We start from the raw sequence: 27,813 nt of genomic DNA, 5'->3' as shown, positions 1-27,813 counted from the left end.
ACCTCTGTTTGATGCAACACATATGCCAGAGACGGGTGTTATTCTCCCATTTCTGTGTAAGAGATACCAGCACAGAGAGGTGGAAGGACTTACCCATACTTCCCACTTGGTGGGTGACAGCTGTGGGACTCAGACACAGGCCTCCTGATTCCCAGACCGGGGCTCTGTCCCCTCCACTGCGGCACAATGATTGTTTCTTTCCAAACAAGGGCACCACCACCAAGTCCTTCTGGTGAGTTCATCTGTGGTTTGCAAGGACCTTTATGGATGTAGAATCGTAGGGTTTTCTGTAGATAGTAATGCATTTTTTAGCACATTTTATAAACGTGAGCTATCAAAACATCATTCCCTATACAAGATGGGTATTTTCATGGCTCTATCCTGAAAAGACTATGGCTAGTAAGACTTCAGGGAACTTTCTAATTTTATACCTTGTCAATCAGAGCATGTAGTTGATTTTGCCTAATTATTCTATTGGGAAAACTAGTATAGGTAATTAATAGTAAAATTGCCCTTATGTCAAAATTTTCAATTTAAACACTTATCTTTTATGCATATGTCTTTAGAATATTTTCACATGTGTGATGTGTAGAAGAGGCTTAAGAATTTTCTTAGCCCTGTCATAATAAAAAATTGAAAAATAAGATGTAATTTATTCCTCAGGTAACACTAAGCATCATTTAAAGTGCTGAAATCGATGTATGTAGTTCACAGAGAGACTTGAAATGCAATGCTGTGGTAAATGAGAACTTAGGGAATAGTATACAAAGGATGAGAATATTTAGGTAAGTTTTCAAAAATACTGCTTATGAATACATAACTCAATACTAATGTTATAAATATATTGAAAGGAAAATGCATCCACCAAATTTATGACAGTATTTGTCTTTGAACAACTGAAGTGCAGGGGAAAATCATGCAGGGATAGCAAAATAACCTCAAGTTTTATCAATGATAAATATGAGTTCTGCCCGGCCAGTGTAGCGCAGTGGATTGAATGTTGTCCTGTGCACCAGGAGATCACAATTGATTCCCAGTCAGGGCACATGCCAGGGTTTCAGTCTCTATCCCCAGTACGGGGCGTGCAGGATCTATATTTCTTTTTTCTTTTTTTTGACATTTTTTTTTATTGAGGTATTATATGTGTACATATCTTACCATTGCCCCCCCATCCCACACCCATACATGCCCTCACCCCCCAGAGTTTTGCGTCCATTGTTTATGCTTATATGCACAAGTCCTTGGTTTGATTTCTTATCTCCCCCACCTCTCCCTAACTTTCCCCCTGTAATTTGAAAGTCTGTTTGATGCTTTACTGTCTCTATATCTATCTTTTTGTTCATCAGTTTATAATGTTCTTTATTATCCATAAATGAGTGAGATCATGTGGTATTTTTCTTTCATTGACTGGCTTATTTCACTTAGCATAATGTTCTCCAATTCCATCCAGGTTGCTGCAAATGATGAGAATTCCTTCTTTTTTTATGGCAGCATAGTATTCCATTGTGTAGATGTACCACAGTTTTCTGAGGATCTATATTTCTTATTGATGTTTTATATCTCTTTTCTCCATTCCTCTCTCTCTCAAAAACCCCAATAAAAACATATTTTAAAAATATGAGTTCTATAGCATATTATTAAATATTTACATTTTAATCTGGGAACTGGCTAAAAATGTACTGATAATAGTAGGTAGTATTAATACAACATTTATTAATAGCCTGGCAATGACTTCCTACACTGGCTATATGTTAATATGCCCAAAGGACTTACATGTAGAAATTCTGGTTTGATTGGTTCTAGGTTATAGCCAGCCCATCATTAAATTTTAAAAGATGGATAGATAATTATAATGATCAAATACCACTGATAACCAATGTTTAAGTATTTTATACTTATAATTTAATTTTATTTTTTACAACAACCCTATAAGGTCAGTTCAATTAATATACCTATTTTACAGATGAACAAACAACCCAAGTGTTTGTAATAGTAGTCTTTGTTTTTTTACCCCTTTTAATTTTTCCCAAATTACATAATTTTAAAAATGCAAAAATAGTTTATTAAAATATTGTTTACTTAAGTAAAGTTAGGTAGTATTTACAAAATAGAAATGCTCAGATATATACATAAGAATCTAGCATGTCACACAAAGGAATAAATATTTTAAAAATTTCTTTATTGATTAAGGTGTTACATATGTGTCCTTATTCCCCCATTCCGCCCCCCATTACCCCCACTCATGCCCTCACCCCCCTGTTGTCTGTGTCCATCGGTTAGGCTTATATACATGCATACAAGTCCTTTGGTTGATCTCTCCCCCTTACCCCCACCCTCCCCTACCTTCCCTCTGAGGTTTGACAGTCTGATCGATGTTTCTGTCTCTGGATCTGTTTTTGTTCATCAATTTATGTTGTTCATTATATTCCACAAATGAGTGAGATATGTGATATTTATCTTTCTCTGACTGGCTTATTTTACTTAGCATAATGCTCTCCAGTTCCATCCATGCTGTTGCAAATGGTAAGAATTCCTTCTTTTTTACAGCAGCGTAGTATTCCATTGTATAGACGTACCACCGTTTTTTAATCCACTCATCTGCTGATGGGCACTTAGGCTGTTTCCAAATCTTAGCTATGGTGAATTGTGCTGTTATGAATATAGGGGTGCATATATCCTTTCTAATTGGTGTTTCTAGTTTCTTTGGATATATTCCTAGAAGTGGGATCACTGGGTCAAATGGGAGTTCCATTTTTAGTTTTTTGAGGAAACTCCATACTGTTCTCCACAGTGGCTGCACCAGTCTGCATTCCCACCAGCAGTGCACGAGGGAGGAATAAATATTTTGACAAAATAATACTTCAGTAATTATATCATATTTTGACCTGACAAAATAAATTACCTGAGTTGCCTTCAGGGGGATGAATTTAGGAGAAATGCAATCCCTCTGTAAGAAAGAATTGACTTGGAAAGCTCTTAAACTGGCATAAAAATGCAAATGTAAGATTTGAGGCCTGGCTTTGGTCCTAAATTTCTCAACTGTTCATTGGAGAGTTGGTTTTGATGAGAAATCAACCCTTCACAAATGTTTGTGATTAGAGACAAATTTAAGAAGTTTTACCAATCCACTCTGAACCAAAACAGAAAAGTGCAAACTCAACCTCAGATGTTTCTCTGAGATTCTGTATCACTAATGGAAAATAACCTTTCAAAAAAAAGTAATTATAGAGTATTCATGAAAGTTATTATTTAACTGCACGCCCCGTACTGGGGATAGAGGCCCAGTGCACAAAATTTGTGCACACAGGTGGTGGTGGTGGTGGTGGGGAGTCCCTTAGCCCAGATTGCAAGAGGGCACAGGCCAGGCCAAGGGACCCCACTAGTGCACCATGGGGGCCTGGGAGGGATGCAGGAAGTTGGTCAGCCGGGGAGGGATCGTGGGAGGGCTCCAGGGCTTGTCTGGCCCTTTGCACTCAGTCCCGATCAGCTGGACCCCAGCAGCAAGCTAACCTACAAGTCAGAGCATCTGCCCCCTGGTAGTCAGGGCACGACATAGCGAGCAGTTGAGTGGCCTAAGCATACCATTAGCATATTATGCTTTGATTGAATGGATGATCAGATGACTGGACACTTAGCATATTAAGCTTTTATTATATAGGATAATTGATGCATTCTAAATTAATACCATCTTTAGGATCAGTGGTTCTGTATGATTTTGTGCATTTAACACAAACATATTTTTCAAAATGTAAAGTCCACCAACAACAAATAATTATATGTGAATTATATTTGAGGGGAATTTGACCAGACAATCCACACATTTAAATAAGCACCTATCTCTGTGGAAGATGGATGTCATAAAACCAAATAAAGATGAAAACCTTAATGATAACTGCCATATAAAAATGCTATCTGATTATGAATATTTTATTTTAAGTTAGAATACAGTTAATGTGGTTTTAGCTCCTCTATACTACATTCCAAGTTAAAAGCATTTCTTATACTGCATTTGGGTGAGATAAAGCACATTCAACCTCTTAGTTTCTTTTTATTATAATGATTTTTGTCTTAGAAAAGAATATTTCTCATTCCATATTTTTCCTTGAAAAGTGAAAGGCTGATATTTTACTTTGTTCATGGAATTGTAGTCTCAAAATGTTCTTTTATCTCTAGTATTTATTGACCCAGTGTCTCTTAAGTGGGTGTATATGGAAACAGGTGAATAGCCCAGACATTAATAAGGAAAGAGTTCTAAAAAAGTTAACAACTGAGAAATGTCACTGAAGGTAATAAAAGGAGAGGGTGTATGGTCCTCAACTGTAAATACTTTATTTATGAATCGCTTGAATCCAAAGTATGGACACCTGTACCCTTGTTCCATTTATTTAATATTTTCTTATTTTTCAAAATGTGTCCTATCTGCATAGAACCACAGAATCAGACAGCTGACTCTGAATTCCTCCTCCTGGGACTCTCAGATGATCCAGAACTGCAGCCTCTTCTGTTTGGGCTGTTCCTGTCCATGTATCTGGTGACCATGCTCGGGAACCTACTCATTATCCTGGCTGTCATCTCTGACTCCCACCTCCACACACCTATGTACTTCTTCCTTTCCAATTTGTCCTTGGCTGACATCAGTTTCAGCACCACTACAGTTCCCAAGATGCTGCTGAACCTCCAGACACATAGCAAGTCCATCACCTATGCAGGCTGCCTAACTCAAGCTACCTGTTATTCTCTTTTTGGATGTTTAGACAGTCTACTCCTGGCTGTGATGGCCTATGACCGGTTGGTGGCCATTTGTCAGCCCCTACACTACCTGGTCATCATGAGCCCTCGCCGCTGTGGCTTGTTGGTCCTGCTGTCATTTTTCATCAGCGTTTTGGACTCCCAGCTGCACTACTTGATGGTGTCACAACTTAGCTTCTGTGCAGATGTGGAAATCCCTCATTTCTTTTGTGAACCTTCTCAACTCTTCAAACTTGCCTGTTCTGACACCTCCACCCATGACATATTGATCTACTTTATTGGAGCCATCTTTGGTGGCGTCCCACTCTCAGGGATCCTTTTCTCTTACTATAGAATTGTGTCCTCCATTCTGAGAGTGCCATCAGCAGGTGGGAAGTATAAAACCTTCTCCACTTGCGGCTCTCACTTGTCAGTTGTTTGCTTATTTTATGGAACAGGCCTTGGTGTGTACCTGAGTTCTGCTGTCTCATCTTCTCTGAAGAAGGATGCAGTGGCCTCAGTGATATACACTGTGGTCAACCCCATGCTGAACCCCTTCATCTACAGCCTGAGGAACAGAGACATCAAGAGTGCACTATGGAGGATGGTCAGAAGAATATTCTAATCTCTATTCCTGTGCTATCATTTTTGTTCATATACTGGAAAAAGCAGCAAAGTCAAACAACAAGAAATTCTGAATATAGCCTTGCCAGTGTGGCTCAGTGGTTGAGTGTTGACCTATGAATCAGAAGGTCACGGTTCGATTCCCAGTCGAACCATGTGTCCGGGTTACTGGATCAATCCCCAGTGTGCAGCATGCAGGAGGTGGTAGCTGATCGATGATTCTCTCTTATTTTTGATGTTTCTATCTCTCTATCATCCCTCTCTGAATCAGTAAAAATATATTTAAAAAAAGAAATTCTGAATATGTAGTCACATAGCGTATACTGTGTACCTATATGGCTCTTTGCTTTCTGTTTACATAATTTTTCCTCTTAGCACAGCTGTAATGGAATTGGGAGATTAATTTGGACTCCTTACTTAATCATAGCTCCTCCAGGATTATGCATAGGCCATCAGTGTACCCTTCTCACTTTGTTTATGTACTACCCAAGATTCTTGGTTATGGGCAGTCTTGTTTCAATCATTATAAATAGATCAGATAGACAGCTTTGTGGGAGGGTGTTGGGGTGGTAGTGGGTGGAGGGATTGAAGAGAAAAGAAAAACAAAAGAGGGAGAACTCATGGACATAGACAACAATGTGGTGATTGGGGTGGCGGTGGAGGTGGAAGACTGCATAGAGGGGATAAATGGTGATGGAAAAAAGGAAAGAAAAATCATAGCTCTCTCTTTCTATTATTTATTCTTTCTTTCTATACTTTCCCCAGATTCTTCTCTATTTTTTCATATTTTTGCTCCTTCATCATTGCGGTCAGATTCTTGAGAAAATGGGGTGATTATTTTATTTCTTGTTCAAATCAGAATATCTTGAAATTGAATGGTTTAATAATGTGTTTGAATAAATTCTTATCAACAGGAGTTTCCTAGCAAAACTGGGATATATGATTCCCAATATTCCTTATAATTCTTTTCTCCATTCTATCTAACATCTCCACATCAATTAGCCCAACATGAAAAGACAAATACTGTATAACTCCACTTATATGAGGCACCAAAAGTAGTCAAATTCATAAAGACATGAAGTAGAATTTTGGTTTCCAGGGTCTGTGGGAAGAGGGAATAGGGAGTTAGTGTTTAATTGGGAAATAAAGAGTTTCATTTTTGCAAGATGAAAAGAGTTCTGGAGATGGGTGGTGGTGATGGTTGAACAGCAATGTGAATGTACACAATACCACTGGACTGAACATTTAAAATGGTTTTGATGGTAAATTTTATGTATGGTTATTTTACGACAATAAAAGAAAAGATGTCCTATTAGGAACGAGGGACATGTTGCTCCAAATTTTGGGTGTACCACTTACCCCTGAGCATCAACCTCCATAGCGATCTGCCTCAACTTCAGAGAGCCGTCTTAACCAAAGTCATGCCTCCTTCTGAAGCATCCCACATCTTGGCACCAATTCCAGCCAACAGTAAAGGATTATCCTCAACCAAGACCTTCTTGGTGATTTTAGGAGGCCTTTGATGGGCTGCAACTTGTCTTGACTTCTTCCACAGCCCTTCCTTGCTTCAAAGAGTTTGTGTAAGCACAGAGACTGAGGGAAGAGTCCCTGTAAGACTGTTTCACTTCAGACACCAGCCACAGTTCAGGAGTCCCCAGGGCCACCCTCACTTCAGACCATTTGGCCACAAATTCAGGGACTCCCTCACATTCAATAATTTGCTAGAATGACTCACACTGGGGCAATTTCCTCAAGTTTAATAATTCACCTGAATGAGTCACAGAAATTAGAACAGTGCTACACTTATGATTACAGTTCTATTATAGCAAAAGAATGCAAATTAGAACTAGTCTAAAGAATATACACATCTGGAAATACCTAAAAGGTCCCACGTATAAAACTTCTTGTTGTTTTCTCCCCATGAAGTTCTGATCCATTACCTCCTCCTGGCTACAATATGAGATAACACTCACAGAGTTGCTAACCTGGTATCACACCTGAGCACTAGTGGCCAGAGGTTTTATTTTATTATTATTATATTTAATCCTCACCTGAGGATATACTAGATTGTTGAAAGAGAAATCCACCCTTCCCCCAAAAAAGAGCTTACCAAATACCATATTTTCCGGCGTATAAGACGACTTTTTAACCCAGGAAAATCTTATACGCCCAGTCGTCTTATACGCCAGAAAATACGGTATTTATTGGTTTGAGAGAGAGGGGATGGAGAGAGCTAAGAGAGAGAGAGAGAGAGAGAGAGAGAAAGAGAGAGAGAGAGACTGATTGGCTGTTTCCCATAGGTGCCCAGACCAGGGATTGAACCCATGACCTCTTTTTTAAAAATTTCTTTATTGATTAAGGTGTTACATAAGTGTCCTTATTCCCCCATTACTCCCCTACACCCCCCACTCATGCCCTCACCCCCCTGTTGTCTGTATCCATTGGTTAGGCTTATATGCATGCATACAAGTCCTTTGGTTGATCTCTTTTATCACATGCCCACTGTATATGACAGGAACAACACTAGAAAAATTATATGCATCATGCCATTTAATCACACATCTGTCCTACAATGTAAGGAATATTTAATACTCTCATTGTGGAGGTAAAGTATTAAATAACTTCGTCAAGGTCACAGAGATGTAACATGGTAGACCAAATTCTGTTCCAGGAAGTCTGACTCACATCCTATTTTTAAATTATAGGTCTATACTGTACTTTGGAACAGTTATATCTAAAAAATAATTGTAATGAAAGAATAGATTAATAATGATAATAATAGCTATAGCATAGAAAGATCTTACTGTGATTAAAGGCATTTTATTACCTCGTAAAAATTGTAACAGCAGAAACCACATTTTAGAAACACAATAAGGCACATAGAGAGTTAGTTAGCTATGACAACAATATAAAGCATCAGGTCACAGAACTAAGGTTGTTTGAGCTGAAAACACATGTTTTAATCACTATTATGAAATGAAAGTAGTATGGAGATTGTTAAAGTAAGCACCTTAAACATCTTTAGTTATTTTGGAAGGCTAGTATGAAAGAAGAAATTGGTTTATGTCCATAGATTTCAATAAGTGAATTAGAACCAGTGAGTTGAAGATAAAAAGAGAAAGACCTCAGCTAAATTAAAGGAAGTCTGCACAATTAAATCATCATTTAAAATAAAAATTGGGTAACCACTTAAATGAGTGAATGACTGGCATTGGAATGACTACTAGATCATGAATGATGCCCACACAAAGGGGGACTGAAAAGGTGATGACCAGCTGAGATGCCATTTGGCTGTTTACTGAATGTTGCTTTTTCCTCCTTTAGAATACACACCAGCTGCATGGAAGCTGAAAACCACACAGAAGCATCACAATTCCTGCTCCTGGGTCTCTCAGATGATCCTAAACTGCAGCCCGTCCTCTGTGGAGTGTTCCTGTCCATGTACCTGTTCACTGTGCTTGGAAAATGCTTTATATTTTCCATCAGCTCTGACTCCCACCTGCACACAGCCATGTACTTCTTCCTCTCCAACCTGTCCTTTGTTGAAATCTGTTTCACTTGCACCACGTTCCAAAGATGCTAGTGAATATGCAGGCACAGAACAAAAATATCTCCTACATTGGGTGCCTCATTCAAGTGTATTTTTTATGATTTTTGGTGGAATGGACAACTTCCTCCTGACTGTGATGGCCTATGACCGGTATGTGGCCATCTGCCACTCCCTGTACTACACAGTCATCATGAACCCACGCTTCTGTGGCACTCTGGTTCTGATATCTTGGTTCATCATCTTATGGGTCTCCCTGCTTCATATTTTACTGATGAGGCGGCTGACCTTCTGTGTTGGCACTAAAATCCCGCATTTTTTCTGTGAACTGACTCAGACCCTCAAGGTGGCCTGCTCTGACACCTTCATCAATAGCATCATCTTGAATGTGGCTACTGCCCTACTGGGTGTGATTCTTCTCACAGGAATTCTGTTTTCTTACTCTAGGATTGTTGCCTCTTTAATGAGAATGTCCTCTGCAGGAAGGAAATCTAAAGCATTTTCCACCTGTGGGTCTCACCTCTCCATGGTCTCCTTGTTCTATGGGACAGGCTTGGGGGTCCACCTCAATTCTGCTCTGACCCATTCTTCCCTACAAAACTCAATTGCCTCAGTCATGTATACCCTGGTCACCCCCATGCTGAACCCCTTCATCTACAGCCTGAGGAACAAGGATGTGAAGGGGGCCCTGAGAAGGCTCCTCAACCTAGCAGCACCTTGTCTGTGATGGATCGCTGGCCTCAGAACTAAGTGTACATTGAGGGCCCCAAAGATAAAAGTTGCAAATTTAAATATCTGGTTCTTTTTCATTCCTCAAAGACAGGCTTGATTCCTTCTATTTCCAAACATGTATGATTTTGCTTTTGTTTGTTTTTGTATTAGTTTTTCTCAGAAATTCCTTTTTTACTTTTCTTCCTTATATGCAGTCTATGGTGTTCCATGTTTGGTCAGCATTCCTGCAGCTATTCTTAAGATTTCTCACTTTAAACTTAAAGCACTTATCTTATCAAGTGCTGACTTAATTTCCCCAAAAGTTGTCCCTATATGTTGCTGATCTTCACCTTAATTGTGTTGTATCCTTTTTTTTCCCAGATAAAATTGTATGAAAATCCTACAGTAATCAGAACAGCATGATAATGCTATCAGGACTCTTCTTGTTTCTTCACATGAATGATTTAATTTCATCTTAAGAACATTTTTTGAGATATTTTCTTTCATTCACTTTACTTTTCAAAAGAAGAGATGGAATTGAAGTTGGACTACAACCTGGAAAGCTTACTTTACTATCCTACCTTTCACAGGAACTGTAAAGTGATTTTCAAGTTGAGTATGAATCTAGATTTGAAGGATGGTTTCTTCAGCTATCATAGAGGAATTTACTGCCTCAAAAACTGAGAAGTGTCATTTTTTTGGTGATTCTTTCTCCCTTTCCTTTTTTATTTTACTTATATTTCCCATTATTGCAATATTGATATACACCTTCTAAGATCCAAATCCATGTAATAATGAGTAAAATACAATAAGAGTTGTTTTCTCAAGTGATTTAGTTATTTTCTGGAACTCTGTGGGGATACCTCAGGAAGAATAGTTACACATTTGTGTAACATGTTTAGAACTTAATTCTTTTTGGGGGAAGAATGTTGACAGAATTGATTCTGCAAGGAAGCATGGAGGAGTACATGCTGGTAACATTCCTTGCATTTTCTCTGACATCCTCTCACCAATTTCCATTGCATGACTGGCAACATCCAGTACCAGCTGGACCCTACTTTGCCCAATATGTGGTAGCAGAAGTGACAGGGAATTATGTCCCATCAGAGACAGCTCTTGATGGAGAGGTGTAGAGTACAGCATGTCTTTCATCCTTTATCTGGAATAATGCTGAGGTTTATGTTTTTTACCATTTACTGGAATTTCCCCTGGAGATGAAATCTCTGTTTATTCACAATGGTAGGTGCCATAATGCAAGCTTCATTCGATATATTTTCTCGTGTGTCAGTTCCCCTCTCTTACATCCATGTTCCTGACTCCTTCCAATAGTGTTTGAACATTAACCCTTTGCACTCGCTTGCTTTTTTCTCGATGCCTGCTACCGATGCTAACCGTGTCGAGTCACACTCGACATCCGAGTGCAAAAGGTTAACCCTTGGCTCAGCATCTGCTTTTGTATGAACAAAAATCAACACAGGGGATAATAATGTGATGTATTAAGATAATATCATGATATTAATTAGGGACTTTGGAGAAAAAATAGAAACGAATTATTTGGGACATAGTAAGGATTGTACAATTACTCAAAAGGCATTTTTTTTTATAGAGGAAAGACTTATTTGAGGTGACTTTAATTAATCTCGTTTTCATTAAGTTTAATCCAATGTGTATTTATTGTCTACTCGGTATACTGAGGAAGAAGCCAGAGAGATACAGATGATGCACTGTGTAGTGTTGAGCATAAGAATATTGGTGTGTAGCAGATCCTGTTCAAACACAAGTTTTGAACTCACATTGAGTAATTCCAGGAAAAACTCTTTAAAATTTATGTTTTAATATTTTTATTGAAATAGTAGAGGCCTGGTGCATGAAATTTGTGCATGGGTAGGGTCCCTAGGCCTGGTCTGCTTCAGGGCCAATTAGGGCCTTCAGGCTGCCAGTCAGGGCCTTCCTTCCAGCTGCTAGCCAGGGCCTTTTCTGGCTGCCCCCTGGGGCCTCCCTTCATCCTGCACCACCCCCTGGTGGTCAGCACACATCATAGTGAGTGCTCGAACTCCCAGTCTCCCGGTTGAACTCCCGAGGGGACACTTTGCATATTCACCTTTTATATATAGAGACTAGTGGCCCTGTGCATTAAATTCATGCACATTAAAAGGGAATTAATTAGAGGAAATATTTTAATATTGCTATTTGCCCTTTCTCTATAATAGAAGTGTCAGAGATGAAAGAAAATTATTATTATTATTTTTTTAAATTTCTTTATTGATTAAGGTGTCACATATTTGTCCTCATCCCCCCATTCCCATCCCACACCCCTCCCCACGGATGCCCCCACGCCCCTGTTGTCCTTAACCATTGGTTAGGCTTGTATGCATGCACACAAGTCCTTTGGTTGATCTCTCCTCCCTCTGAGGCCCGATAGTCCAATCGATGCCTCCTTGTTTCTGGTTCTGTTCTTGTTCATCAGTCTATGTTGTTCATCATTTCCCCTAGATGAGCGAGATCATGTGTCACTAGAAATATACTTATAAGAACTGAATGTGAGACGAGCAATAATAGTTATGCTGACGGGCAAATGAATCAGTCTGTAGTGAGTTTCTTTCTGGACCAACAGTTCTTTTGAGACCCAATTTCAATGTCCACCAGTTCCTTATGTGTACATGTCGGCACTGACTTTTCAGCTCTGGATGGTGGACAAATGGTGGTAATGCAGGTCCGACTCCCTCTGGTTTGGTCTCGGCTGGACCCAGGGGCACGGCTTCACCCGGACTCAGGGGTGCGTGGCCTCACCCGGACCCAGGGGCGCGTGGCCTCACCCGGACCCAGGTGCGCGCGGCCTCACCCGGACCCGGGACCCAGCCTCACCCGGATCCAGGGGCACACGGCCTCACCTGGACCCGGGATCCAGCTTCACCCGGACCCAGGGGCACGTGGCCTCACCCGGACCCAGGTGCGCGCGGCCTCACCCGGACCCAGGATCCAGCTTCACCCGGACCCAGGGGCGCGTGGCATCTCCCAGACCCAGGGGCACGTGGCCTCACCCGGACCCAGGGGCGTGGCCTCACCTGGACCCAGGGGCGCACGGCCTCACCCGGACCCGGGATCCAGCTTCACTCGGACCCAGGGGCGCGTGGCCTAACCTGGACCCAGGGGCGCGTGGCCTCTCCCGGACCCAGGGGCATGGCCTCACCTGGACCCAGGGGTGTGTGACCACACCCGAGCCCAGGGGCGCGCAACCTCGCCCGGACCAGGGACCCAGCCTCACCCAGACCCAGGGGCGTGCGGCCTCACCCGGATCCAGGGGCACGTGGCCTCGCCCGGACCCGGAACCCAGCCTCACCCGGACCCAGGGGCGCGCGGCCTCACCTGGACCCGGGACCCAGCCTTACCCGGGCCCAGGGACATGAGGCCTCACCTAGACCCAGGGGTGTGTGACCACACCCGAGCCCAGGGGCGCGCAGCCTCGCCCGGACCGGGGACCCAGCCTCACCCAGACCCAGGGGCGTGCGGCCTCACCCGGATCCAGGGGCACGTGGCCTCGCCCAGACCCGGGACCCAGCCTCACCCTGACTCAGGTCCCAGCCTCACCCGGACCCAGGGGCTTGTGGCCTCACCCGGACCCGGGACCCAGCGGGGCTTTGTCTTCTTGATCCCAATTCCTGTTGGTCAATTCCCTCTCAGCAATTCCTTCAGCCATTTTCTCAGAGCTCCGGGGCGGCTGCCGCAGAACTCGTTGGGCGGCGGGCTCGGCGAAGCTCCGGTGTGCCTGGTGCGCGGTGGCGGGCTGGTCCGGGGTCGCTGCGTCGGCGCTTGGGTCTGCAGTGGTGGCCGGTCACCGAGCGTGCGCACCTGGCCGCTTCCGGGGCGTTGAGATTCTTGAAGGACTCGGAGGTCAGCACGCGCGGAGTCTCCCACCCCATGTCTCCCAGGGGCTCGTCTGTCTGTGCTCAGCAGCGAGTGGAGCCGTCCCCTCAGCCGGAGACCGCCGGGGGAACTGCGCCAAGCACGTTCCAGGCCGCCATTGTGTCGCCTGAGCCGTAGTTCTTAAAGTGTGATCTTTGGCTCACCGGCATCAGCATCATCCCGCGTACCCCTCTCTTTTATTCTAGTTGTAGAGCATCTGCTCAGCCAGCCCTCCGGTGGTTCTGGATGGTGTCTGCTCTGTTTTCCCGTTGTAGTTTCAAAATTGTTGTGGTAGGCAACAATCAGGCGTCCGCCGTATGCCTCCATCTTGGTCCTCCTTTGTGTAGTTAAGTGTTGCTTGTTGTTGGTGTCACTGGGAGGAATTTTCCTCTAGGCCAATTGGCTGTGAGGACCCGCTGTGTCTATAAAGGAAGAGTTGCTGTGCAGGAGACACGTTTATGGGCCGGGACTTGTTGCAGCAAGGCTTTGGCGCTCACTGAGTCTGCCTCTTGAGTGTATCCCTTATGCGAGTGCTTGAAATCTGGTGTCATCTCACATCGACCACTAGATGCCCTCATTTCTGGGTCTCCAATGGGGTGTAGGTCAGCTACTGTCTGAGGCCACTCAGCAGGAGTTACAGCAAAAACTGCAGTTTCCTCCTCCTGCCTGAGCGGCCCTGGAGCAGTCTGACTAGAACCGCAGTTCATCTGGTGAAGCTGCCACAGGGCAGGCCACCCACATGCAAAAGCCGCTGCTTGGAGCCCAGGTGGGCCTGCAAAACGTGCGGGGCGGGTCCCAGGGCGGGGCGGGTCCCAGGGCGGGGCGGGGTCTCAGGGCGCCACCAGGCCATGGTGTGGCGAACCGCAATGGCTGCAAGTCTGCTTTTTCTGCCTTTCCACGTTTCCAAGTCCCCTCGTCCTGCACTCCAGTGCAGCAAACACTGATTGCTGGGTGCACCTCCGCAAGGAAGTTACTCCCACTCTCTGACACGAAGGCCGAGAGTCCAGCCTCTCCCCGCAGGCGTCTGGGTCCCCCAGAAGCTGGATTTTAGAGTGATGGGGAGCTTATCTCCCTTAGGGTTGGAAAAAAAGCCACGCGTCCATTCCCCCACCACCAGCCTGACCCACGCGCCTCCGCACCTTATCCCCTCCGAGTTTGCTCTTTCCTCTTCCCTCTTAGTTGTAAATCCACCATTCAGCCAGCTCTCCTGTGGTTCTGGGTGGCAGATGCTCTGTCCTCCAGTTGTATTTTTGAAATTGCTGTGCGCGGCGCAGTTCATTTGTTTAACTTTGCCGTCTTCTTCGTTCTCCTCTCTCAAAATGGCTAAAGGACTTGAATGTAAGACGGGAAATCATAAAAATCCTCCAAGTCAGTGTCGGCGGCCACCGGGGCCCCGAGGATCTCACTGGGCAGCTCGGCCAGGTCGGTGACGCGGATGAGCCAGGTCCTGCAGAAAGATGGTCTCTTCCTTCACCAAGAGCCACTGCGCCAAGTCCGCGGCCGTTGCCACAGCAGCTACCGCGGCCGCCGACGAGCCCATGGCCCTGGCTGAGGTGCTGACTGAGAGGAGCAGCCGCCCGACCTGGGGAGACGCGAGCAGGAGTCGCCGCGCTCACCAGTCCATCTTTTAGTTGTATTTCCGAAACTGCCATGTGAGGCAACAGATCAGCCGTTCAACTCCGCCGCCATCTTGAAAGAAAATTATTAAAATGTATATGAAAATCTTCCTCCTGACAGAGTCTGGGGCATGCCACGGGACCCAGAGTTAAGTCCCCACCCACCTGCATGTGCCTCGAAATTGCGCAAGACCCAGACCCGGCCAGCCCCACCCCCATTGGGTGATATCCAGACCTGGCAAGATCTAGACCTGGCCAGCCCCACCCCCATCAAGCCCCGCTGGGCGGTTGGCACAGCCTCAGGTTCCCTGTCCTGGCGCCGGGCGGGGGACGCAGCCTCAGGTGCCCCAGCCGAGTGCTGCGGGAGGAGGCACAGCCTCAGGTTCCCGTCAAGCCCCACTGGGCAGGGGGTGCAGCCTCAGGTTTCCCTGTGCACCCTCAGGTCCCCCGGCCTGGTGCCGGGCAAAGGATACGGCCTGAGGTCCCCCAGCCCGGAACTGGGGCAAGGGGTGTGCCTTGAGGTCCCGTGTCAAGCCCTGCTGGGTGGGGGGCGTGGCCTGAGGTCCCCCACCAAGCCCCTCCGGGCGGGGAACACAGCCTGAGGTCCCCCAGCTGGGCACCAGGTGGGGGGTGAGGCCTCAGGTCCCCTGGCCTGGGGCAAAGGGCACGGCCTGAGGTCCCCCATCAAGCCCCGCTGGGTGGGGTGTGTGGCCTGAGGTGCCCCAGCCCAACGCTGGGGCAGGGAGCGTGGCCTGAGGTCACCAGTCAAGCCCCGCTGGGCTGGGATACAGCCTCAGGTCCCCTGTCCTGGCCCAGCGCCACACAGCCTAGGTCCCTGCTGATTGCTCATTACGGGAACCCTGCCTCCACTGTGGGCGCAGCCATCTTGTGATGGTGTGACGATGTGATGGTTAATTTGCATATTACCTGTTTATCACATAGGATAGTTAACACACATAAAATTCACCTATTGATGTAGTAAGTTTGATTATCTTAGTAAATTTCTAGTGTTATGTATTTGTTAACAAAATCCAGTTTTACAATATTTTTATCACCTCAAAAATATCTTTTTGCCCACTTACAGTTAATTACCACTTCCCCTTTAGCATAGGAAAACCCTGATCACTTTATGTCTTTATACATTTGTGTTTTCTACATATTTCATATAAATTGAATCATAAAATATATGGCCTTTTGTATCTGGCTTCTTCTATTTTGTGTATGTTTTATAGGGTTATTTATGTAGAAGTATGTATCAATATTTTATTCCTTTTAATTGCAGAATAGGCTCCTATTGAATATTTATACCACAGTTTGCTTATCCATTTACAGCTGATGAACAGTTAGCTATTTCCAGTTTGGAGATGTTAATAATGCTGCTGTGAACATTTGTGCACATTTCATTGTCCTGATACACCTTTTCATTTGTTTTGGGTAGATACCTTGGACAGCAATTACTGGGTCATAGTGAAATTTATATCTAATTTTTAAAGAAACCGCCAAGTTTCTTTTTAAAGTAGTTACACCAGTTTTATATTCCCACAATGAATTCATGAAGGTTTCATATTTTCCACATCTTCACCAATACTTAGTATTCATGAAAAACTGCTAATAGGAGAATATGCTTGAGTATTAAATAAAAAAATGAGAAGAAATTTAACTGGGAAATATGTTAGGTAACATTCAAGAGATATTCAAGAGTATGACAATTAGGAAGCTATATGGAACTATGGCTAAGTTACTAGAAATCAGTTAGATACATAGATGGACATCAGATCATTGTGGTCATTATAACTTTTTCATTTGTTTATACAGCAAATGACATTATTGCTTCTTATTCCAGCACTAAGTCCTTCTTCTCCATGCAAAGACTCTCTTGACTAGAGGTTGATGTTATAGGTTCATTCTGTCTGAACCTGAGGAAATGCAGGGTGTTCCTCTCACTCCATTTTTATCTGCATTTTCTTTTTCTTGAATCTTCTCAGTCCTGGTAGATCAGTAGTTTTCATCCAGGAGTGGTTTTGCTTTTCAAAACAATATAGCACCCATTTACGTATCAGTTGTGACCTTAAGACCACCTACGTAGCAGATGTTATGGATTGTCCCACTGACCCTCTTCTTATTAGTGTATCTCATTCACTGTCTTCCATCACAAAAAAACAATAGAAATCATAGAAGAAGTCCTCCCAAAAATACAAAAAGAAGTTAACCAAAATAAAAGCAAAATAATCAAATATAAATAAATTGGAGCACATCCAACTAAAAAGCTTCTGCACAGTAATGGAAGCCATCAACCAAATGAATAGGCAAACTAACAGAACAGGAGAAAATATTTGCAAATCATATATCTTATGAGGGGTTATTATCCAAAATATGTTAAAATCTCACACAACTCAATATCACAACCCAAACAATCTAATTTAAAAATGGGCATAGGATCTAAATAGACATTTTTCTGAAGATGACGTACAGATGGACAAGAGGTACATGAAAATGCTATTGGTTCAAGATTGGTTCAAACTGCAATTACAACTAAAATATAATACAATCAACCTGAATAACCAATTGAAGACTAGCTGCACAAAAGTCTTATTACCAAGAATTTACAGAACATGCTATATCCAGACTGGTAAAAAAGTGTGGAGACATGAAAATGGCTGTCCTCACACTCATGGGCAGAGGCTGAGGTTCTGGAGGGATATCTCAGCTGCAAAGGTTCCTGCTGAGGATCATGGGGATCTCCATCCCATGCCAGGTTGTGCTGCCCAGAGAACCAGAGCTGGGAAGAGGTGCACACATAAGAAGGGGCTGTGAAAATCAGCAGGGATTCTGCATGCTAGGGAGAGATGAGAGTTTCACAGGTACCCTCTTAAAAGGCCAATCCACAAAACCGCATTCAAAGACATTCACCCTGGTTTATGAAGGAGGGAGAGCAGATTGTAGTAGAATCATATGAGGAGAGACTGGGGTTTGTGGCTCTGGAAGAGAATTAATGGGATAGCAGCTGGGACCCCTGTACTGAGTCACACTCCTACACTGTACACACCATCTATCTAGGGTGCAACATGCTCATCCATGTGGTATTAGCATGGGGAAAAGCAATAGCCTGTATCCTCTGGACTCATTGTTACCCCACCCTGTGGAGGTCACACCCTGCTGAGGTGTCATCTACTGGGCTGGAGTAATAGGTCTGGGCAGAAACCCAAGTTTTCAGTGACTGAGTTGTGTGTTCTCGGGGGTGGGACCATACCCCACACTTTCCCGTGAACCTGACTGGCACCTTCACTGCATGGGACATTCACTAGCCCCACCCTAATAATACTCAGTGGCCCCAACCTTCTGAGCTTGAGCTTCTGACAAAATCTGGCATAGATTGAGTTGTGTGGCTCTAGGATGGGGGCTATTTTTTTCCTTGTAAGCCAAACCAGTGCAGAACCCCCACTTTACATGGCAATATTTTGGTCTGTGTGAGCCTGATTAACTTTGCTGGTCTTACCTTGATGACTCCATGAGACTCCATCCCACCACCAAGGTTTGTGGGCATACATCAAGAGACTAGTTCTGGTATACCCTGGGACTTTTGTTGAGTGGCCTCAGACTGAGCACTAGCACATAGTTAGACCTGCATCAATCTGGTGCACACTACTTGTTCCTACCTGGTGACTAACTGAGTACCTACTTCATGCAATTCAAGTATTGCCAAAGGCTCTTTCAGTGAGTGAGCCTAACAGAGAGCTGGACATGTGCCTGCCGGGGTCGTTCTCAGCATCTAGAAAGGTTCAGGAATCTGTAGAAGGGCTACGAGTAAATTAATAAAGAGACTAGACATGAAATATAAATATGGAATACATGGGGGAGCCAGGGAAGGCTTAGCTGTAGTAACAAAGTTCTGTCTTCAAATCTCCGAACCAAGGGCTTTTTTTTCACACACTAGAGGTCCGGTGCATGAAATTTGTGCACTCTTGGGGCTCCCTCACCCCGGCCTGCACTCTCTCACAGTCTGGGAGCCTTCAGGGGATGTCTGGCTGATGGCTTAGGCCAGTCCACCATGGGGAGCTGGCCTAAGCCGTCAGTTGAACATCCTGAGTGGTGCCGCAGAGGCAGGAGAGTCTCCTGACACTACTGCTGCACTCGCCAGCCATGAAACCAGCTTCTGGCTGAGCAGTGCTCCCCCTTCGGGAACACACTGAACACCAGGGGTCAGCTCCTGCATTGAGCGTCTGCCCCCTGGTGGTCAGTGCATGTCATAGTGATGGGTCGTTCTGCTGCTGAGCCAAAACCAGCTCTCTGACATCCCACAAGGGGTCCCGGATTGTGAGAGGGCGCAGACCCGGTCAAGGGACCCCACCAGTGCAGAATTGGGGCCAGGGAGGGAAACAGGAGATTGGCCAGCTGGGAGGGGCTGCGGGAAGGCTCCAGGGCATATCTGGCCTGACTCACTCAATCCTGATCAGCCAGACCCCAGCACCAAGCTAATCTACTGATTGGAGCATCTGCCCTGTGGTGGTCAGTACATGTCATAGTGACTGGTCGGCTAGTCGACTGTCTGCCCCCTGGTGGCCAGTGCACATCATAGCGGGCGTTTACGTAGCCTTAGCATATCATAATCATATTATGCTTTGATTAGTTGAATGGCTGACCGTACGACTGGACACTTAGCATATTAGGCTTTTATTTTATAGGATTTTTGCCCTAAAGCAAAGCAAACACACATATCAAAGGTAAAGTTTGGTAAACAGTAAATTATCAGGTTGGGGGAACTGCTCTCGGCTGTTCAGCTGTTAGGCCAGCAGCAGGTAATAACATGTATTTTAATAACAGGTAAAAGTATTTTCATGTTTGAGGAAATACTTTCAGCTATTCCAGCAGGGAATAAATTGTATCTTCAGCCCTGCTGAAGCTTCACGGTCCACCAACCTTTTGATGAACTTCTTGCATTTATGACCTGCTGGAATTAGCCCCCAGCATGTGCCCTGACTGGAAACTGAACCAGTAAATGGACTGGTGAATGGACGGATGCTCAACCACACCAGCTGGGTGCCAAATAGATTTTTTTTTATACATTCAGAGCATTTCACCCAAAAGCAACCAAATATACATTCTTTTCAAGTGCATATGTAACATTTTCTAGAATAGACCACATGTTACACACAAAACAAGTCTCAATCAATTTAAGAAGATGAAATCACATCAAGCATCTTCTCTGTCCATATGGTATGAAACTAGAAACCAATTTAAAAAAAAAAACACTGAAAACCAAACGAAGATGTGAAGGCTAAATCACATGTTATCAAACAGTGAATGGATTAACAATGAGATACGCGGAGAATAGAAAGATACCTTGAAACAAATGAAAATGACAACACAACAATCCAAAATCTATGGGACCCAGCAAAAGCAGTCCTAAGATAAGGTGACCAGACGTCCCGCTTTTGGTGGGACAGTCCCGATTTTTTAACAATTTGTCCCGCGTCCCGCGGCGTTTTAAAAAAGTCCCGATTTTTGGAAAGAATGCACAACAAGCTAGGGAATGGCAGGAGAACGGGAAGGGAATATATGGTTTTCAGTGGCCATGTGGCTATTTAGCCAGGATATGAGTTTTATATTATTTTTGTTAATTTTATAATGTTAAACTTTAATAATAACAAATAATTGTTGAGAACTGATTATTGAGAACTGCTTATCAAAGTTCGCATTGTTGATCAGTTGTTAGAATTCGACCACCATTGTTTGGACTTAATGAACAATGGCATTTTTTGGGATTGGCAACGATGAAAACATTTTGTAACTGTCTCTCAGACGATACACATCGTACTGCATGCTAGTAAGCTAGTTAAACAAGTGATGTCATTACAAATCAGCTATTCAGATAATTTAGGTAAGTAATTTATTTATTTATTTCATAAATACATAAATTTTCTTGAATTTAGCAGACAGTACTTGTATTATTTATATTTTATAGTGGCGGCAAAAAGTCTAGCGCTGGCCTTGAAAGTGACACTTATGACTTACGTTACGGCAAATTCAGAGGAAAAATAATACAAGTTAGTATTGTTATTATTTAGAAAGAAATATAAGATTAAAATAATTTTTAAAATATAGTTACTTTATAACAATCAAATTAATTTAATTTATAAACTAACAATAAAATATGTTTATGTAATTATGTACCTACTTACTGTGTTTTTAAGCAATATGTATATAATAATTTATAATATAATTTTAAATTATTTTTTTTAGATTTTTAACATAATGAGTAAGAAAAGAGGATGCAAATTCAACGATGATCTAAGAAGTGAATTTCCTTTTATTAAAAAAAAACAAAAGCGATTACAATATAGACCAAATTTTTAATCAAGAAACCCCCCTCCCCCCCCCCCCCCCCCCCCCCCCGGGCCGAAACCGGTTTGGCTCAGTGGATAAAGCGTCGGCCTGCGGACTCAAGGGTCCCAGGTTCTATTCTGGTCAAGGGCATGTACCTTGGTTGCGGGCACATCTCCAGTAGGGGGTGTGCAAGAGGCAGCTGATTGATGTTTCTCTCTCATCGATATTTCTAACTCTCTATCCCTCTCTCTTCCTCTCTGTAAAAAATCAATAAAATATATTAAAAAAAAAAAGACACACCCCCCCCCCCCAGTCAATGGTGTCCCTCTTTACCAGTGTTAAAATCTGGTCACCTTATCCTAAGAGGAAATTCATAGCACGCCTACCTGAAGCAAAAATAAAAATTTCAAATAAACAATATAACTACACTTAAAGGTACCAGAAAAAGAACATCAAACAAAATATCCCAAAATGAGTAGAAGAAAGATAATAACCAAGATCACAGTAAAAATAAATGAAATGGGGTCTAAAAACAAATAAAAACAAAACAAAAAAACAACAATAAAAAAAATTAATGAAACCAAGAAATGGTTCTTTGAAAAGATAAAGATAGACAATCATCAAGAAAAAACAAGTGGACCCAAGTAAAGAAAGTCAGAAATGAAAAACAAGAAGTAACAACTGACTCCACGGAATTACAAGATATAATAAGACAATATTACAAACAACTGTATGGTAACAAATTCAACAATCTGGATAACATGGATAAATTCATAGAAACATACCATCTTCTAAAACTGAATAAGGAAAAATATGGAAATCTAAATAGATAGATAAAAGTAATGAAATTGAAGCAGTAATGAGAAAAGCTCTCAACAAGCAAAAGTCCTGGAACTGACGGCTTCACAAGTGAATTTAACCAAAAACATTAAAAAAGAACTAATACCTAACCTCAGACTATTCCAAAAACATCAAGAGGAGGGAAGACATTGAAGCTCATTTTACAATGCCAGCATTATCTTAATTCCAAAAGCATTTAGTGACATTACAAAGAAAGAAAATTATAGCCAATATCTCTGGTAAACACAGATGCTAAAATCCTCAACAAAATATTACCCAACTGAACCTAGCAATACATTGAAAAGTCTATGCATCATGACTAAGTGGGATTTATTCCAAGGATGCAAGGTAGGTACAATAAATAAAACAATGTGATACATCACATAAATTAAATGGGGTATAAAAATCACATGATCATATGAAGAGATAAAGAATAAAACATTTGATAAAATCTAACACCCATCTATGATATAAACTCTCAGCGAAGTGGAATAGAGGGAACATACCTCAACACAATAAAGGCTATATATGACAAAACCAGAGCCAACCTTATACTCAACAGGCAAAAACTAAAAGTGTTTCCCTGGAGATCAGGAAGAAGACAGGGATGTCCACTTTCACCAGTTTATCAGCATAGTACTGGGAGTCCTAGCCACAGCAATCGGACATGTAGAAGAAATAAAAGACATCTGAATTGGAAAGGAAAATGTAAAACTGTCATTATTTGCTCAACACATGATACTGTATATAGAGAAACCTAAGGATTCCACCAAAACACCACTAGAACTGATAAATAAGTGCAGTAAATTAGAAGGGGAAAATAAATATCCAGAAATCAGTTGCATTTTTATATATCAACAATGAACTATTAGAAAGGAAAACGAAGAAAACAATCTGATTTACAATTGCATAAAAAAATCCATAGGAATAAATTTAACCAAGGATATAAAAGACCTCTACTCAGAAAATTATGAGATACTTAAGAAAGAAATGGAAGAAGATACAAATAAATGGAAGCATATACGGTGTTTTGGGTAGGAAGAATTAAGATCATTAAAATGTCCAAATTAGCCAAAGCAATGTATAAATACAACATCATTCCTATCAAGATACCAATGGCGTAGTTCACAGAACTAGAACAAATATTTCCAAAATGTATATGGAAGAACAAAAGACCCAAATAGAGCAATCTTGATAAAGAAGAACAAAGTTAAAGTAATCATGTTACCTGATATAAACTTATACTGCAAGGCTATAGTAATCAAAACAGCATGGTACTGGCCTAAAAACAGACATAAAGGTCAATGGAAAAGAATAAAGAGCCCAGAAGTAAACTCATGCCTTTATGGTCAATTAACACTTCTTAGTTCTTGACAAAGAAGGCAAGGACATAAAATAGAATAAAGATAATCTATTCAGAAATGGTGTTGAAGAAATGGGACAGATACCTGCAAAAATCAAAACCAGACCTCCTTCTCACTTATACAGAAGAATAAACTCAAATTGATTAAGGACTTTAATTTCAGACTCAAAACCATAAAAATCCTTGAAGAAAACATAGACAATAAAATCTCGGACACTTTTTTGAGCAATATTTTTTTCTGATATGTCTCCTCAGGCAAGGGAATTAACAGAAAAAATAAATAAACAAATGAGACTACATAAAACTAAAAAGTTTTTGTACAGCCAAGTATATCATCAAGAAAATGAAAAGACAACCCACTGACTGAGAGAACATACTCACCAATGATAGGTCTGATAAGGTTTACTAACCAAAATTTATAAACAACTTAACTCAACAGCAAAAAGAAAACAAAAACAATCCAATTAAAAAACAGGCAAAGGACCTGAATAGATACTTCTCCATAGAGGACATAAGATGGGCGGTAGACTTGAAAAGATGCTCAATGTTATTAATCATCAGATAAATGCAAATCAAAACCACAATGAGTATATCACTTCACATCTGTCAGAATGACTATTATCAATAAATCAACAAACAATAAGTGTTGGCGAGGATGTGTAGAAAAGGGAATGCAGGTTGGTACAGGCACTGTGGGAAACAGTATGGACTTACCACAAAAAATTTAAACTGGAACTGTCTGATGGCCCAGTGATTCCACTTCTGGAAGTGTATCTGAAGAAACCCAAAACACTAATTTGAAAGATACTTATGTTCATTGCCACATTATTTACAATAGCCAAGACTTGGTAGCAGCCCAAATGCCATTAATATATGAGTGGATAAAAAAGCTATGGTACACTTATATAATGGAATATTACTCTGTTATATTAAAAAAGAAAAGGAAATCTTACCTCTTGGCTATTTTTTCTTTCTTTTTTTTTAAATAAATTTTTTTTTGTTGCTAGAGAGTATTATGCTAAGTGAAAAACAAGTACCATATAAGTCAGAGAAAGACAAGTAATTATATAATTTCACTTTTATGTGGAATCTAATGAACAAAATAAACTAACAAACAAATTAAGAACCTACTCACAGATATAGAGAACAGACTGACAGTTGTTAAAGAAGAAGGGGGCCAGAGGTGCGTGTGAAAAAGGTGAAGGGATTAAGAAAACAACAACAACACACAACCTCATAGACAGACAACAGAATAGTGATTACCAGAGGGAAAGCGTTGTGGGGGGCGGTAGAAGAGGGTAAAGGGTCCCGGCATAAATGGTGATGGAAGGAGACTTGACCTGCGGTGGTGAGCACACAATTCAATATACAGATGATGCACTACAGAATTGCACACCTGAAACCTATGTAATGTTATTAAGAAATGTCACCCCAAGAAATTCAATTAAAAAAAAAAAAGACACAATGACTGCAGCCCTACATTTAGAACAGGCATCTATAAAATTCCCTGCAGGATTTAAGAAAATTGTCAATTGGATATATCAAAATAGGTGGTTGTCTAATGTAACAACATCCATAATTTCTCCAGAAAAAGTAGAACTCTGGCTGTCTTTTAAAATAAGAAAAGAAAAACAACATCTCAACACGTGAAATCCAAAATTTCTTGTAGAAAAAAAGGAGGGAGTTTTTATTTAGAAACATAAATCTTAAATGACAAACTAGAAATTAAATATTATCCTTGGTATAGAAAACATAGTTATCCCTACATAGAATGATCAATTCAATGAATCTGTAGACATACAAATACACATTGCATTCGTTAATTGAAAAAAAAAATTGTTTGAGTTTATAAAATCTCTGCAATTTAGATGTTGGAAATGAGAAGTACAGGGGAGCTTTCTCCTTAGAAGAGGAAGGGCCCAAACCCGTAAAAAGTACATTCCCTTTTCCTCTTCTATTAACAACAGCAAGTCCTCAGAGATTGGGATAACCCGGACCCATTAGACTAATTATGAGCTCTGTGCATTGAGCTCCCAGGGCCATGCAGCAGTTGATAATCAGCTGTGCCTCCAGCCCTTCAGCTTCCCGTCTCAGTCCAGGGGCTTCACATCTGAGTCTTCTCCTCTCGCATCCACTGCACCAGGAGCCCATGACTAACTCTGACGTCCTTCCAGTCTTGATGGAACCTGAACCTTCATTGCTTGCCAGGCAGGATAGGGGCAGTAGATTCCCACTCCCTGGTCAGACTCCAGCAGAGACAGACCTGCCCAGTGAGTACTGTGGAGGCGATGGATGGAGAAGGGACTTCAGAAACTTACTTTTTTCATCATTAGGACAAATAGGAGAGTTGGGACAAACAGCTGGGAGGGCACCCATATAGAAAGGTTCAGGTATTTTTGACCTTATAGGTAGAATCTGAATAGCTGGAGGGCAACAACTGAGTCTCATTCATTTCTGATCCCCCAGGGCCTAGCAGAGAACAACAATCTCTGCTAAATATTGAATAGACTCTTCTTTGGATCTCAGAAATAGTGCGTGGGTGATAAGGCTTCCACCTGCCCAGTGCTTTCTTTTCAGTAATTTCCCCCCTTCCAGCAATGCCTCCTGGGGCTAGCAGAAGATAAAAGTGTTTATATGCATCTTTGTCAGGGATTGTCTAAGAAACCTCTCATTTTCCATTTAATAGAATCAAGAGCATTTAAATACAAATAAAAATGGTGGAGATTTTCATAAAAGTTAAAAAAAAGAGAGAGAAAAAGAGAAAAGGAAGTAAATCTTATTGTGTGGACTGAGACACATTTCAGGATTTCCACTCATTCCATGAGTGAATTACCTGGGACGTGATAGGCTTCTACCTCTCTCTGTTGTATCTACAATAATAAAAGCATAATATGCAAATCGACTGAACGACTGAACAGCAGGATGACTATCTGGACAACCTTCCAGACGACCACGCTATAACACGCACTGGCACCAGACCAGCCAAGGCAGGTGCAATGAGATTGATGGGGGGCCCGCCATTGCCCCACAATGGCCCCGGAGAGGGAGACCCAAACCACTAGCCAGTGGGGTGAACAATCAGGGGGCTCTGCCATCACCCCAAAGAGGGAGGCCCAGGCCACCCTCTGCAGGGTGATCGATGGGGAGGTGGCTCTGCAATCGATCGCCCAACAGAGGGAGGCCCATGCCACTGCCCGGGGGGTGATCAATCGGGGGGACTCTGTGGGGCAATCATTGGGGGGCTCTGTGGAACCGGGGAACCGGGGGTGTGTGGTGGCGGACGTGGGCAGTGCCAGGCCAAGGTGGGTACAGAAGGGGGGTGGGGCTGGGAAGCACCAGGGCTGGGAGGCAGCCGGGGCTGTGAAGGCCTACCCTTGCACAAATTTCATTCATCGGGCCTCTAGTAATAGAATAAAATGTCATCCTTCAGCCTTTCTTGGATTGTTTTTCATCAACAAACCCACTATTCCAATCTGATTTAAAAATTGTCAATGAACGTTTATTAAGGGCAAACTATTTGGTGCCACACATTTGCCAGAGATGGGTGATATTCTTCCATTTCTATGTAAGAGATACCAGCACAGAGAGGTGGAAGGATTTACATACACTTTCCATTTAGTGGGTGACAGCTGTGGGACTCAGACACAGGCCTCCTGATTCCCAGCCCAGGCTCTGTCCCCTCCACTGCAGCACAATGATTGTTTCTTTCCAAACAAGGGCATCACCACCAAGTACTTCTCTTGGGATTTGGCAAGTTCATCTGTGGTTTGCAGGGACCTATATTGCATGAATGTTGCGGATCGAAGGGTTTCCTATAGATAGTAATGCATTTTTCAGCACTTTTTGTAAACCTGAGATATGAAAACATCATTCCCTATAGAAGATGGGTGTTTTCATGGCTCTATCATGAAAAGACTATTGTTAGTCAGACTTTTGGGAACTTCCTAATTTTATAACTTGGCAATCAGAGCATGGAGTTGATTTTGTGTAATTATTATATTGGGAAAACAAGTGTAGATAATTAATAGTAAAGTTGCCCATATGCCAATTTTTTCAACTTAAACAATTATCTTTTATGCATATGTCTTTAGAAAATTCTCACTTGTGTGATATGGAGAAGAGGCTTTAGAATTTTCTTAGTGCTGTCATAATAAAAA

At 42.3% G+C, this 27,813-nt stretch overlaps 1 protein-coding gene across 1 annotated transcript; it reads left to right on the top strand.

Annotated features, from left to right (window-relative positions):
• Positions 1 to 4,408: 4,408 nt before the first annotated feature.
• On the top strand, positions 4,409 to 9,626 carry LOC307100598 (uncharacterized protein; the record flags this gene model as incomplete). The annotated part of the gene is given in 4 exon segments (XM_079773070.1): positions 4,409 to 5,343; positions 8,677 to 8,918; positions 8,921 to 8,992; positions 8,995 to 9,626. Coding segments are annotated over 4 exon segments (1,881 nt in total).
• Between the last annotated feature and the right edge of the window lie 18,187 nt (positions 9,627 to 27,813).

This window comes from Cnephaeus nilssonii, assembly GCF_951640355.1.
Source record: "Cnephaeus nilssonii genome assembly, chromosome: 5".
NCBI classification, from domain to species: Eukaryota; Metazoa; Chordata; class Mammalia; order Chiroptera; family Vespertilionidae; genus Cnephaeus; species Cnephaeus nilssonii.
Note: the sequence above shows the minus strand (reverse complement) of the source record. Positions and strands in the feature narration are given on the sequence as shown.